Source organism: Sphaerodactylus townsendi, linkage group LG14, assembly GCF_021028975.2.
Source record: "Sphaerodactylus townsendi isolate TG3544 linkage group LG14, MPM_Stown_v2.3, whole genome shotgun sequence".
Lineage (NCBI taxonomy): Eukaryota > Metazoa > Chordata > Lepidosauria > Squamata > Sphaerodactylidae > Sphaerodactylus > Sphaerodactylus townsendi.
The window spans coordinates 16,760,294-16,775,107 of record NC_059438.1 but is presented as its reverse complement, the minus strand read 5'-3'; the positions used below and the strand labels follow the sequence as shown (position 1 = coordinate 16,775,107).

Below are 14,814 nucleotides of genomic sequence, written 5' to 3'. Positions count from 1 at the left end.
GCCTGCCTGCCTGCCTGCCTGCCTGCCTGCCTGCCTGCCTGCCTGGCTGCCTGCCTGCCTGCCTGCCTGCCTGCCTGCCTGCCTGCCTGCCTGCCTGCCTGCCTGCCTGCCTGCCTGCCTGCTGGGTTTTTATCCTGCCCTATCCCTGCACTTATTTGTATTTTTTAAAATCTTAAATGTTGCATTTTTAAATGTTGCAAGCTCTCCTGAGTCACTGACAGGAAAGAGTGCGGGGCATTAAACAAACAAACAAACAAACAAACAAACAAACAAACAAACAAACAAACAAACAAACAAACAAACAAAATTCTGCCTTAATCCTGGTTTGATGCAAAGACCTGCCTAATTGAGATTCGGACATAACCACTATTCACCACATAATTTATTTATTTATTTAATTTGTTACACCGCTTACCCCCAGAGGGCTCTGGGCGGTGTGCAGAAGATAAAACCATTAAAGCATCATCACAATTGAATAATTAAAACCGAAATAATCAAATACAACATCAGCACAAGCGGAAGTGTTTCTGTAGTGGTGTATGAAGGAAGAATGGAAAAGCCCCAAAGTACATTCGTTTCTCAGCAACGCCTGAATCTGCTTTGTCGTTTTGTGAAGGCTTCATGGAAACAACCACGGCAACTACACAAAGGAGGGAGTGAGTAGATCTGCATTCATTCAAGAAACTGGCTGTGCGTTCAGGAAGCATTCCGCAACAGGCCAAATGAACAAACACTTGGAAGTCCTGGGTCCAAATCCTGGGTCAACCACAGACTGAGTGTGACACGGACTTTATCATTTGTGTCAGAAAGTATTAGCTTTATAAAAAATATGTTACGATCTCCCTCATCTTGTAATACACCCAACCTTTATAGTTCATTTGCAGCAGGGCAGTAGCAGCTGACCATTTCCAAAGACAAATGTTAAAAAAAACACCCCAGTAACAGTTGGGAGGACAGTATTACAGAGGCAACGGGTGCCTGAGCAAACAGCTCGCTGGTCATGGAAAGCGAAGAAAAGTCTCATTGTCAGCAGGCTACAAATTAATGTCTCGTTCCCTTCTTTTCCTCTTCCCTGCTCCTTAACACCCTGACAACATCTGTTCCTGGAAACACTTCATCTTTCTGCCAAGACTTAAAACTGGTTCAACCATGTAATACGCTGTGATTAAGCAGCCGATTCTTTAACAATGTCGTGCCAACGCTGGGCACCTTTGAAAGAAGTTCACCCTGTCGCAGGACTGCTCTTCCTAAAGGAATTGGTGCAACTTTAAAGGCGAGAAGCACGAGTGCAGCTTTCGAAAGGAAGGAGGACAAATAAAAAGAAAAGAATTCCAGGGAATACTTGTATTTATAAAAAATATGTTACGATCTCCCTCATCTTGTAATACACCCAGTCTGGACTGGACTGTAGAGTCTCCTAAATATGACATTTAGGTTATAACCATTGCCTAGCGGGTGTACAGAAGAAAGAAAGCTGTTATTGAAATTAACCGTTTTATTGAATGTGAATTTAGAGCCCTCGGCTTGTTCTTGTTGCAGGCAAACCATGATTTGTTCCCGATGTCTGGATGTAGCCATGTGCATTTTCCTTTTATTCTTGTCATCATGTCACAGCTCACGTATGACAGTCTGTGCCAGCCTGGTGTAGTGGTTAAGAGCAATGGGCTCAAATCTGGAGAACCGGGCTTGATTCCCCACTCCTCCACCTGAGCGGCAGAGGCTTATCCGGTGAACCAGATGTGTTTCCGCCCTCCTACGTTCCTGCTGGGTGACCTTGGGCTAGTCACAGTTCTCTTAGAGCTCTCTCAGCCCCACCCACCTCACAAGGTGTCTGTTGTGGGGAGAGGAAGGGAAAGGAGTTTGGAAGCCACCTTGAGTCTCCTTACAGGAGAGAAAGGTGGGGTATCAATCCAAATTCTTCTTCTTCAAAAGCCGGGCTCCTGAAATGCTCTATTTGTTAAATGCACAGCTTGCTTAGTTGCTTAAAATACTTTGTTTCAGTTTAACCTTTCGCTAGTCTTCATGCACTATGAATTCTGCCATCAGAGGCCGAGGGTCAATAGTCCTCATCAGAATGCCTGGAGATCCAGAGTACGCGGCTTCTTTTATTGAACCAGCTGTGCATTGGCAACACCATCGTCTGCACACTCATTAGCAGCAAGAGGTAGATCTTATTGAAGTTAATTCTCCATAGCCCTGATTAAAAGCAGCCCTCCTACTGGGCTTCGGATAAAAGCTGCTGAAAATAGCGCTTCACTTTTGGTTGTCTTGCATATTTTTTTTCTACGAGTGAAAAGTTTCGTTATATCCTCCCAACCAACCATCACTGTGATCCTCAACTTATTTGAGAGGCCGTTTCCGCACGAATGCGGAATCGGCCGGGTCGGCGTTCTCGATGCCGACCCGACGACGCTAGGACCGTCCGCATGGACGGTCCTAGAAAGAGCCGGGCAGCCGGCCCCGCGGAGCGCCGGCGCCCGGCTGACCCAGCGTGTCCCCGGGCCTCCGGCGCGTCGCCGAGGCCTGGGGACACGCCCCCCTGGCCCTGCGCACCTGCTCCAGCGCCGCAGGGCAGGGGGGCGTGTCCCCAGGCCTCGGCGACGTGCCAGAGGCCCGGGGACAAGGTGAGTACAGGGAGGGAGTGGGGGGTGGGGAAGCGCCGGGAAGCCGCTGCCGCTCAGACATTGTGCTAGCGCGTTCCTCAGCCGGCGCTTCCCCAACAGCGCTTCCGGAAAGACTGGTGGAAACGCCATGGGGACGGGCGGGCGGCGCGAGGGCGTGGGGACAGGCGGGCGGCGCGAGGGCGGCGCGAGGGCGGCGCGAGGGCGTCCCCAGGCCGCCATTAAACGCCCGTGCGGAAACGGCCAGAGTGTGAAGTCCTGTCAAGTTGCTTCCAGCGTGGTGTAGTGGTTAAGAGCCGGTGCGCTGTAATGTGGAGAACCGAGTTTGATTCCCCGCTCTGCCACTTGAACTGCGGAGCCTTATCTGGTGAACCAGATTAGCTTGCGCATGCCAACACATGCCAGCTGGGTGACCTTGGGCTAGTGTCCCCTGCCTCCCTCACCACTCCATGTGGGTCCCTCCCAAAGTCCTGCACTCAGTGGAAGAGGACAACCATCGCAGATAGCAGGAATATATCCAGCCTGTTTTCCTTAAAAGCTTCACAAATATGCCTCCAGTGACTTTTTAAAAAAAAACTATAATATTTTCTGTTGCTCTAGACATGCAAGGAGAAGCAACACTCCCCCCTCCCAGAAAACATTTACAAGATCTTCAAAGCATTTCACTCACCAATGACTTTAACAAAATAGGCATCCGCTTCAAAGTTATTCTTTAAAGTGTGGATGGCGAGGTCTGTCTTAGAGCTGTTGCTGAGGACAATTATATCCAAGATGCCCTAAAGAAAGAGGGTAAAAAAAGAATAAATGACTAATCTGAACGGCATTTAAGTACAGTCTTAAAAGAAAAAAAAAAGGACCAAAAAGTGTCAGAAGCAAAATACCTAACAAGCAAAATCCTAAGGGGCTGCTATGAGTCTGCTGCAACTTTCAAGAAAAAGAAACGCCTCGTTTTAATATTTATTTTCTATTTTATTCCCTGGCTCTGTACATGTGCTCGATAATTGCACGCTCTCGCTGCCAAGTGGCATCAGATTTATTGCAGAGTGGGTCATGTTTTGCTGCAGCACACATTTTTAGTCACCAAGTCATGTTTTGAAAATACAGTGGCAGTCAGGAATACACATGTCAGCTACCCCTGTTTAAATGATGTAGTTAAATGCACTGAGGGGAAGCTGTTCACATGCAGGCGGAATGCTTTCACGAAGCCATCCTTGTGGAAATTTAGGAATTTCAGTTTCGATTTCTGCGAATTCACTGTTGGATTTTGAAAGCTGATTAGGGAAACTGAATGGTTCTCAGAAGAAGAGGTGGGGGGGAGGAGGAGTGGAAATTAATTAAGATCTGGCCTGGCTGTGGTGGGTTTTCCGGGCTGTGTGGCCGTGAAGTGGCAGATCTTGTTCCTAACGTTTCACCTGCATCTGTGGCTGGCATCTTCAAAGGTGTATCATAGAGAGAAGTGTGGACGCTTGATTTCCCGCTCCTCCATCTGAGTGGCAAAGGCTTATCTGGTGATTCCTGCTGGGTGACCTTAAGCTAGTCTTATCTGGTGATTCCTGCTGGGTTACCGTGGGCTAGTCACTGTTCTTTGGAACTCCCTCCGCCCCACCTACCTCACAAGGTGTCTGTTGTGGGGAGAGGAAGGGAAAGGAGCTTGTAGGTCACCTATGCAGAGGACAGGACAGAAAGGAGGGATATTCCTCCTACTTCCTCCTCCTCCTCTATACCAGCTTCTAAAATAAGTGGTGGATATTTGGACTTCTGGAGATCTTATATTAGTGTTACAGCATTTAGCACTCCCTGCAAAGGATCCTGGGTACTGCAGTTTGACGAGGATACTGGGAATTTTATCAGAGCAATCACTGTCCCTTCCCCTTCTTGCCACTTCGAAGGACAATTCTTAGATACTCTTAGATGACACTGGTCAGTTGAAGCCTGCCATACACATATGCTGCAGGAGTAGCATTCTTAAGATGTCATACAAGTTCTAAAGCAGGGGTCTGCAACCGGTGGCTCTCCAGATGTTCATGGACTACAATTCCCATCAGCCCCTGCCAGCATGGCTGATGGGAATTGTAGTCCATGAACATCTGGAGAGCCACAGGTTGCAGACCCCTGTTCTAAACGCAGTTCATGGTCCAGATCTGGATGTTTCCCTGTCATAAATTAAATGGTGTCAAAAAAAAGACCCCGTGACCAAATGATGGCTTGTTCAAGCGTGTTCCTTTCCAACTCAGTTTTGCATGGATGGAGGCTGCAGGCACCTGTTTAAGTGCGAAGTGAAGCATTCTGGGGCAACGCCATTCCATCCATCACTACACTTAACAGGAAACATGTCAGTTTTATGACTTCTCCAGAACAGGAAATGCTGCTGCGCTAAGCAGATATCAGGCTTGCGTTTAACAATCCTTCAAAAGTGTCAGAATTCACCTCCAGATATAAGGGAACATGAAAAACATTCTGAATGACTTATTTGGCAAGAATATACAGACCCCCAAAAAAAGTGGAGGTGTACTTTTCACCCCAAAACGTCCAACTATATCTACAAGGGGGAATCAGAAATTAAATCTGATGAAGAGGCTCAGAGTAGCTTCACAATTTGGAGTGAGCAAACAGTGAGGGATGATTAAAAGTTCAAGGAGATAGAAGTGAACTTGAGGCCCAGGGAAATTTGGCGTTGGAAGTCGAGAGCCAGATGTGTTGTATGTTCAAACGCACCGTGCGGAAATGGATCTGAGCAAACATTTGGCAGTCGGCGGGGTGCTCGAGTAGCCTGGAATCTTATGATTCACATTAGCTTTGCTTAGTGCAGATTTTCCAAAATCGTACGGCAGGATTAAAGCTTCAAGTCACTCTGTCTGAGGTACTCAGTTGTGACATTGCTGGGCTCATAACAACACAGCAACTGTCCAGTTGTCCTAAAGTCTTCTCTTAGCAATCTGCCTCCAGGAGGCTCAGTTCTAGGGCCTAGAGAGACAGGCCGAGCAGATGAGAGGAACCCTGCTGGATAAGACAAGGGTCCACTGAGCCAAACATTCCGTTTTCAACAGGATGTTGCTAGCTAGATGCTTCCAGGAAGTCCATACACAGAGCACAAGGGCAGCAGTCCTTCTCATATACGATACATACACAGAGGACAAGGGCAGCACAAAGTCCACATGCAGAGGACAAGGGCAGCATAAACCAGCAGACTACCTCTGAACATGGAAGTTACATTTAGGGTGCCTGGTAGCTTTTCATAGATCAATCCAATGAGGTTTTGGTCTTTAAAGCCCTTCAGGACATGATGCCTATCTCTTTCTCAAAGGGTCTCTCCCCACATGCACCCTCTCATCCGCTAAAACCCACCGTTCTGCTTTGAGCATCCTCTTTCGAAGGAGAACAAGCAGAAACAAAAGCAGCAGCAGAAGAAACAAAATTTGGATTTATACCCCACCATTCTCTCCTGTAAGGAGACTGAAGGTGACTTACAAGCTCCCTCCTCTTTTTCTCCCCAGAACAGACACCTTGTGAGATAGGTGGGGCTGAGAGAACTGTGACTAGCCTAAGGTCACCCAGCAGGAATGTAGGAGTGCGGAAACACATCTGGTTCACCAGATAAGCCTCCGCCACTCAAGTGGAGGAGTGGGGAATCAAACCCGGTTCTCCAGATTAGAATCCACCTGCTCTTAACCACCACACCACGCTGGCTCTTGGTGACCAAGTCCACCAGTAAAGAACCAGAGCTTACTCAAAGGCTGTCCCAAATTAGCAGGGCTGTATCAATGGAAGTGGCAAGACTCCAAGGATCACCACTGTAGCACCCCCTAGTATCCAGGGCTGTGATGTAACAGCGGAGTTGTTAAGTCTAGGTAGTTAAGGATCATCTCACACACTATGCAGGACAAATCTGGCCTTGCCACCAAGCATACTCTCAACAAGAGAAAAGAAAAGAAGAAGAGGAGTTTGGATTTAGATCCCCCTCCCCTTTCTCTCCTGTAAGAAGACTCAAAGGGTCTTACAAACACCTCTCCCTTCCTCTCCCCACAACAGACACCTTGTGAGGTAGGTGGGACCAAGAGAGAACCGTGACTAGCCCAAAGTCACCCAGGAAAGTTCATGTGTAGGAGCAGGGAAACAAATCCAGTTCAGCAGATAAGAGTCCATCCCTCAGGTGTTGGAGTAGGGAACCAAACCCAGTTCTCCAGATTAGAGTTCACCTGCTCTTAACCACTATACCACGCTGGCTGTCTAAGGAAAGGAAAGGGGAGGGGGCAGAAAATAAAATGGGCATGGTTGCTTTTCTTGCTTAATAATAAGAATTACAGCAGGCTTGTTGAATTTAATTTTTAGCGCTGACACTGTATATCTACTCCTTACGGCAGTTGTACTCAGAGGGACAAAATTCCCTCTTTATTAGCCTAGATTTATTTGATTAGTGTTTATGGCAAATTAAGAGTGGGTACTCACTGGGGAAGAGGCGCCGGATCAGCGGAAACCACATACTTTGCACAGAGACACTTCAGTCCCTAACACATCCAGCTACAGGGTCTCAGAAAGCAGGGGTAAGGCCTTTCCCTCTGTAAGATGCTGGAGAGGCACCGCTACTCAGAGTAGACAGTGCTGAGTTAAGGCCCTCACTTGACACAAGGCAGCTTCATCAATCAATAACTTTCCCTCTCGCTTGAAAATGATTTGTTTTTCCATCAAACGGTTTGTTTTCATTATGTGCTATGGATCATCCTGTCAAAATACTACGAAGCGCTAGTTTGGAAGGAAACCTCAAACGAGAACAGGCAGATGGCAATTAAGGCAGCAGGAAAACACTGAAGAGGGCTGAACTCACGTCTTCATAAATGTCAAAGAAGGTTGCCACCACCGCGCCTTCGATTTGATTTAGATCCGAGAGATCCCAGTGGACCTTAAACATGCGGCCGATGCCCCTGCAGCTTGCGTTGTTGCACGGGACGTTCTCCAATAAGAAAGCTTGCTGGTTGCTGCAAAAGAGAGGCGAGAGAGAAAAAAAAACATTCAACAGATTTTGGATCCCCCCCCCTTCTTTCTTCTCTATGGTTGACTATGAATGGGTTCTACGGGATTCTACACAAACTCCATTAGTGGGATGCTTAATACTTCCTGTCTCTGTGAGGCTGGGATACAGAAACACACTCATTGTGGGGCTGCAGAAAGTGGACAGGGACAAGGGGCCCTTTATTTTAAATTTACTAAGGGATCAGATAAATAAATCCCATACCTGTTCACTGGGGGAAATCTAGGATAAGCCTTCTAGCACTTATAAACAACCAATAGCTGGTTCAGGGATTGTAACCTACAAAACACTTCTCTTCTTTTGTTGATGTTGCTCTGCAAAACTCAAAGGGTACTGATGGCTGTACTGCCAGGATAAAGGGAACAACATGAGCGCCCCTGTGCCCAAGGAGATATTTTCACTTCTGGTTCATCAGCATGCCTGCACACCTGATACACAGCAAGTGGACTGTCAAAAATAGTTTGGCCCCTTCCGCATGGGCAAAGTACAGCAGGTTGCAGTCAGGGTTATGCAACCCAAGTTGCCCTTGGAATGTTCGCATGCCTCCATTAAGGCAGCCAATGAAGCCCGCAAAGGCAATGCAGGTTGCCATCGCGCCTTTGCAAGGAGGTGCATTTTTTTTTCACTCACCTCCCTCTGTTGTGTAGCTACGAACCCTGGCAGGCATGGACCTCCCCAGCCATGCTGCCATCCCTGTGCCCCTCTGTAGCTATGCAGCAGAGAGGTGGGGATTTAAAAAAAAAAAGGAAGTGCGCCGAGTGAGGCGCTTCCCAGAGCAGCCTTTGCTTGGCCGCAGCTGCAATCCGTGTTAAAACCAAAGAATCGCTGATAGTGTGATTCTTGAAAAACCTGGGATGGGGGCGAAAACGTGGAGCGGACTCGTGTTAGGAACTGGATTTGTGCGAAGTTTCCCCCCAAGATGGGTTTTATACCATGGTTAGCCCGCGTTTATTGACCCATGAGGAAGGGGCCTTAGATATCAGGGAGCTCTGTTATTAGGAAAGACCCCCTTTCCCCCGCACTGGGCATGCACAAGTCCTCGCATACGTCAAATGTAGCTCTTTGGGTCCCAGAATATCGCACAATATTTGTATTCAGTATTTTTCATGACTTATCTTCCCACCACACTATATTATTGGCTGGGGGCCAGACATGCGATTATCACAAGTGACAGCTCATGCAAGCCACACTATTTGCTACGTGAAAGAAAGAAGGGTCAGGGGATAAGAGATTATCAGATCAAAGGAAAGAACTAGGGTCGCACAGACGCTCAATGTATTTTTGGGTGCCAGAGCAAAAGGCAGAAGAAACAATTCTCTGGGTGGAACTTTAGGTTAAAAAAGGACACAGAGATGCTGCCAAAAATGGCACCCCGTGTGTCTATTTGCATACTCTGTAGCATGTAGCAGCCCCCACCTTATTATGTGTCGCATCACATGGCAAACTGCCCCATTTTTTCCCATGTCACTGCCAGCTTTATGTGAAAAGATGACAAGGGACTGCTGTTCAAAATGACATCCCAATGTCTAATTGTTCCCTTCTGCTGCGTAATATGTTGCTGCCCTGACTTTATAATGCATCATCTCACCTGGCAAATTAACCCAATTTCTTCCACATCACTGCTAGTTTCCAGAAGGGGTGGGGAAATTCATGGTGCGATGATGTCTCTTTATACAGTGACTTTCAGTAGATATTATCAAGGGCAGAGAGGGGGGCAAAGAGGGGAATTTGAGGCAGGGGTGCCATTTTTGGCAGCAGCATCGTGTTGTCTAAAATCTAGTTCCTCTCCATCATCGAAAGCTGTTGAGGCTTCAGGAAAAGAATATACACACACACGCACACTCTTCCATCTGGCAGGTCAAGTCAATTGTACTGAAAACTTCTTCCCTGCTGTGCAAAATCTACACTGCATGATTCAGGCTCTCCCCTTCAACTCCACATTTTAATGAAGCTTTTCATTACCAACATGATAACAAGCTTCTTCTTGAACACATTTCATGCGCATTTGCATATTTACATCCAGCATGAGTCACGGCGAATGTTACGTTGCTGCTATTTCCCATTCTGCTTCAGCCAAATATCAGAACATGCCATTATATAATTTACAAGCTTCTGCCAAATTCTTCGTTTTGCACCCTATTCATGTCGTGTCATTCAAATGTGAGGGGTGACATGCCGGAGCTCACAGATTGTCTAGAATTTCTCTGCTCCCCTCGTTACATTTGTCTTTGTAAGTGCTGCTTACTATTTTCCCAGGTAAAATTACAAACATTCTTATGATTTGATAGGTACCTGCCTGCTCTTTTAGGACCGGAATGCAAATTGATAATATTTTTTCAGAGGTAATGTGTGAAGTGCTCCGATGGCAAAGGCACGCATTTATTTTTCCACATTAATGTTCTGCCAGGGAGCTCAGATTAGGATGTATCACAGCAGTGTAGTTAAGAGCAGGTGTACTCTAATCTGAAGGAACCGGGTTTGATTCCCCGCTCTGCCACTTGAGCTGTGGAGGCTTATCTGGGGAATTCAGATTAGCCTGTACACTCCCACACACGCCAGCTGGGTGATCTTAGGCTAGTCACGGTTCTTCTGAGCTCTCTCAGTCCCACCTACCTCACAGGGTGTTTGTTGTAAGGGGGGAAGGGAAAGGAGTTTGTAAGCCCCTTTGAGTCTCCTTACAGGACAGAAAAGGGGGATATAAATCATCATCATCATCATCATCATCATCATCATCTTCTTCTTCTTCTTCTTCTTCTTCTTCTTCTTCTTCTTCTTCTTATTATTATTATTATTATTATTATTATTATTATATGCTCACGACAACCCAGTGAGGTGGTGACTAACTCCAGAAGGATGGCTACATTCATCTGCTTCAGCCCCCCCCCCCAAAAGTAATGAAGGGTTGTGTGGCACCTGGAAGACCAAACACATTTATGGGACCACAGACCCCAATGCATCATACTGGATCTCCTGGAAGTTATACAGTGCACAAGGCGGTACAGGGGGGGGAAAAAAAGAAAGATCTAAAGATTATGAAATGCATGAGGTCACCTTCTTAATTTTTCTTGCTTTTCATGACTTTTGAATCCCAGTGTGGTGCAGCGGTTAAGAGCAGGTGGATTCTAATCTGGAGAACTGGGTTTTATTCCCCACTCCTCCGTCTGAATGGCAGAGGCTTATCTGGTGAGCCACATGCGTTTCCACACTCCTACATTCCTGCTGGGTGACCTTGGGCTAGTCACTGTTCTCTCAGAACTCTCTCAGCTTCACCTAAAACACAAGGTGTTTGTTGTGAAGAAAGGAGAGGAAAGGAGCTTGTAAACCACCTTGAGCCTCCTTACAGGAGAGAAAGCTGGGTTATAAATCAAACTCCTCCTCCTCCTCCTCCTCCTCCTCCTCCTTTGTTTATAATCTACACCAGGGGTGGGCAATTATTTTTTCCATGGGGCCGCATAAGAAACAGAAAATATTGTGGAGGGCCGGGCCAAAAGGCAGGGGGGCGAGGCGCTTTTGAAAGCCCCACAGAAGCTGGCAGCCAAGGCAACCGGCTTCTGCGGGGCTTTCAAAGATGTCTCGCTCCCCAGCATGGCAGGGGGGTCAGTCAGGGTCATCCGGCGGGCCGGATGCAGAGGTGGGCTGCAGCCGGTTCGCACCGGTTCGATAGAACCGGTTGTTACATTGTCTTCAGTTCCGCAAACCGTTTGTTAAAGATTAACTTCAACTCCTTTGATACATCTTCCTCAGTTCTGCAAACTGCCGGTTAATGATTAACTTCAACTTCAACTGACCCAGCAAGTCTGTTAATGATTAATCCCCCTCCCCTCCATGGCAGATGCGCCCACCCTGCTTTGTTAAACGTTCTACCCTTGTGGCATGGGGATGGGGAGTGCAGAATTTGGCCAGTGTTTGGTTTCTGTGGGCAAATCTTGCTTCCTGCAGGGCAGGCGAAGATGTGGGCCCGGCGGCTCTTGCTTCCGGTCCACCGGGCGGGCCGCCGGGAGAGCGCCCGCCCAGCAAGCAGCGGGGCAGGCAGGAGGTAAAGACATTAGCACGGCCCTGGCGGCCTGCGGTGAAGAGATGCGCAGCCAGCCTGCTGCCTCCGCACGGGCGGGCAAAGATGGGCCCGGGGGCTCCAGCCTGGCCGGCCGCCGGGAGAGCCCCGCGCCCCGCAAGAAGCGGGGCGGGCAAGAGGTAAGCGGCGACGGCACGGCCTCCGGCCGGGCCAGCTGGCCTGCAGACGCGCCTCGCCCTGCTTCCTGCAGGCGCGGGTGAAGCGGCCCAGCCGACTCGGCCTGGCCGTCAGCCGGGAGAGGCACCCGCCCGGCGCCAAGCAGCTGGGCGGGCAGGACGTAAAGACCGCGGCGCAGCCTGGCGCGGCCGCTGGCGAGGGATGTGCTCACTCCTGCCACCCGCCGCAGGGCTGCGCGAACAGATTGGACGGCGGCAGCTTACCTGGCTGGCCGCCAGGACAGCACCTCGCCCCTGCAAGCAGCAGGGCGGGCAAGAGGTAAAAAGCACGGCCTGGCCGGGCCGCTGGGCAAAGAAGATGCGCCCACCCTGCTTCCTGCAGGGCGGGCGAAGATGGGGACGGCGGCTCGGCCTGGCTGGACACCGGGAGAGCACCCGCCCCGCAAGCAGCGGGGCGGGCAGGACGTAAAGACCGCGGTACGGCCTGGCGACCGGGCCTTCGGCAGAGATGCGCTCGCCCTGCTTCCTGCAGGGTGGGGCGAAGCATGGCCCTTGGCGGCTTCCGGCCTAGCTGGCCACCGGGAGAGCACCCGCCGCGCAAGCAGCTGGGCGGGCAGGACAGTAAAGACCGCTGGGCGCCCAGCCTCCGGGTCGGGCCGCTGGCGCAGGGATGCGCCACGCCCTGCTGCCACTGCCAGGGCCGGGCAAAGATTGAACCCGGCAGCTTGGTCTGGCAGGCCGCTAGGATAGAAGCACCCGCCCCGCAAGCAGCGGGCGGGCAGAAGGTAAACTCATCGCGACGCGGCCTGGCGGCAGCGGTGAGAAGATGTCGCCCTGCTGCAGGCCGAGGCCGAAGAATGAAGACTGACTCGGCGGCGACGCCCGGAAGCTTTCCCGCCCGCGAAGCACCCAGGGGCGGGCAGGAGGTAAAACCCGCGGCACGCGACACGGCGACGTGAACTGAAGATCGCCAGCCCTGCTCCCACAGGGTGGGCAAAAGGTCTGTGATTGGATCGGTCAGCGGCCGCCTGGATAACCACCACCCTACTGGCTGTAGGCGGGCGGAGGTAAAGAGCCAGGCGGGCCTGGCTGTATGAGCGAGAGATGGCGCTCGCCTCTGCTTCCTGCAGGGCGGGGTGAAGATGGGGAACGGTATGGCTCGGCTTGGTCGGGTCAGCCGGAGAGCCGCCCAAAGCACCAGGGCGGTGGGAGGGAGGTAAGCTCACGCACGGATCTGCCGCCGCTGGCAGATGCGCCCGCCCCTGCCCTGCAGAGCGGGCAACTGATGGGTGCGGCGGGTTGGATGCGGGTCTGGCCCGGCCGCCGGGACAGAACCCACCCTGCAAGCAGTGGGGCGGGCAGGAGGTAAAGCTCCACGGCATTCGGCCTGGCCAGCCGCTGGGCTGAAGAGATGCGCCCGCCCTGCTTCCTGCAGGGCGGGTGAAGATGGGGATCGGCTCCGGCCTGCAGGGCGGCAACGCATGGCGCGGGCGGGTGGTTCGGCCTGGCCGGGCCGCCGGGACAGCAACCCACCCCGCAAGCAGCTTGGGCGGTGGAGGTGCTCCACGGCACGGCCTGGCCAGCGGGCAGCAGATGCCTGCTTCCCGGGCGTGGTGAAGATGGGGACGCGGGTTCATTCGCGGGTCATTGAGTAGCCCGCCCCGGGCAAGCAGCGCGGGCGAGGAGGTAAAGCTCCACGGCACAGCCTGGCCGGACTCGCAGCGGGCAAGAGATGCGCGCCATACTGCTCTCCTGCAGGGTGGGCAAAGATGGGTGCGGGCGGTGGATCGACCTGGCCCGACAGCCGGGAGAGCGCCAGCCTCGGAAGCAGCGGGCGTGGCAGGGAGGTAAAGCCCACGGCCTGGACCCGGCTGCGGGCGAGGGATGCGCCCGCCCTGCTTCCCTGCAGGGCCGAGGTGAAGATGGGGACGGCCGGTTCGGCCTGGGCCGGACGCCGGGGAGAGCGCCAGCCACCGCAAGCAGCGGGGCTGGCAGGAGGTAAAGCCCACGGCAACGGCCCGGGTACGGCGCTGCGCGGCAAGAGATGCGCCCGCCCCTGCTTCCTGCAGGGTGGGCAAAGATGGGCGCGGCGGTGGATGCGGCCTGGGCCGGCTGCCGGCGGGCAGGAAGGTAAAGCCCACGGCACGGCCTGGCCGGGCCGACATGGCGAAGATGCGCCCGCCCTGCTTCCCTGCAGAAGGCTAGGGTGAAGATGGGGGACGGCGGCTCGGCCTGCAGGGCTGGCAAACGCATGGATGCGGGCGGTGGATCGGTCTGGCCGGGCCGCCCGGACAGCACCCGCACCCGCAAGCAGTGGGGCGGGCAGGTAAGGTAAAGCCCACGGCACGGCCTGGCCAGCCCAGCTGGGCAAGAGATGCGCCCGCCCCTGCTCTCCTGCAGGGCGTGGGTGAAGATGGGGACGGCGGTTCGATCTGGCCGGCCGCCGCCGGATGCGCGCCCGCCCCGCAAGCAGCCGGGCTGAGCAGGAGGTAAAGCTCACGGCACAGCCATTCGGCCGGCTCTTGGGCAAGAGATGCGCCCGCTCTGCTTCCTGCAGGGTGGGCAAAGATGGAAGCGCGGCGGTGGATCGATACCTGGCCGGGTCCGCCGGAGAGCGCCCGCCCGGAAGCAGCGGGGCTGGCAGGAGGTAAAGCCCACGGCCCTGGTCGGCTGCGGGCGAGGGATGCGCATCGCCCTGCTTCCCCGTGCAGGGCGGGTGAAGATGGGGACGGCGTGTTCGGGCCTCGGCCGGCCGCCGGGGAAGCCGCCCGCCCGCAAAGGCAGCCGGGGGGTGGCAGGGGAGGTAAAGCCCAGCGGCAACGGCTCTGGCCGGGCTGCGTGGCAGAGATGCGCCCGCCCTGCTTCCTGCAGGGTGGGCAAAGATGGGTCGCGGCGGCGTGGATTCGGCCTGGCCGGGCTGCCGGAAGGCGTGGCAGAGGAAGAGTAAAGCCGACGGCAATAGCCTGGCCGGGCCGCGGG

General features: G+C 52.6%; 1 protein-coding gene across 1 annotated transcript in view; it reads right to left on the bottom strand.

The window, feature by feature from the left end:
- ITFG1 (integrin alpha FG-GAP repeat containing 1) overlaps positions 1-14,814 on the bottom strand; it is a 113,182-nt gene that overhangs the window by 36,460 nt on the left and 61,908 nt on the right. The window contains exons 11-12 of the mRNA XM_048516173.1: positions 7,444-7,594; positions 3,292-3,397 (exon numbers count right to left, since the gene is read on the bottom strand). Of these exons, the coding sequence (XP_048372130.1) occupies positions 3,292-3,397; positions 7,444-7,594 (257 nt within the window). The remainder of the gene's footprint in view (positions 1-3,291; positions 3,398-7,443; positions 7,595-14,814) is intronic.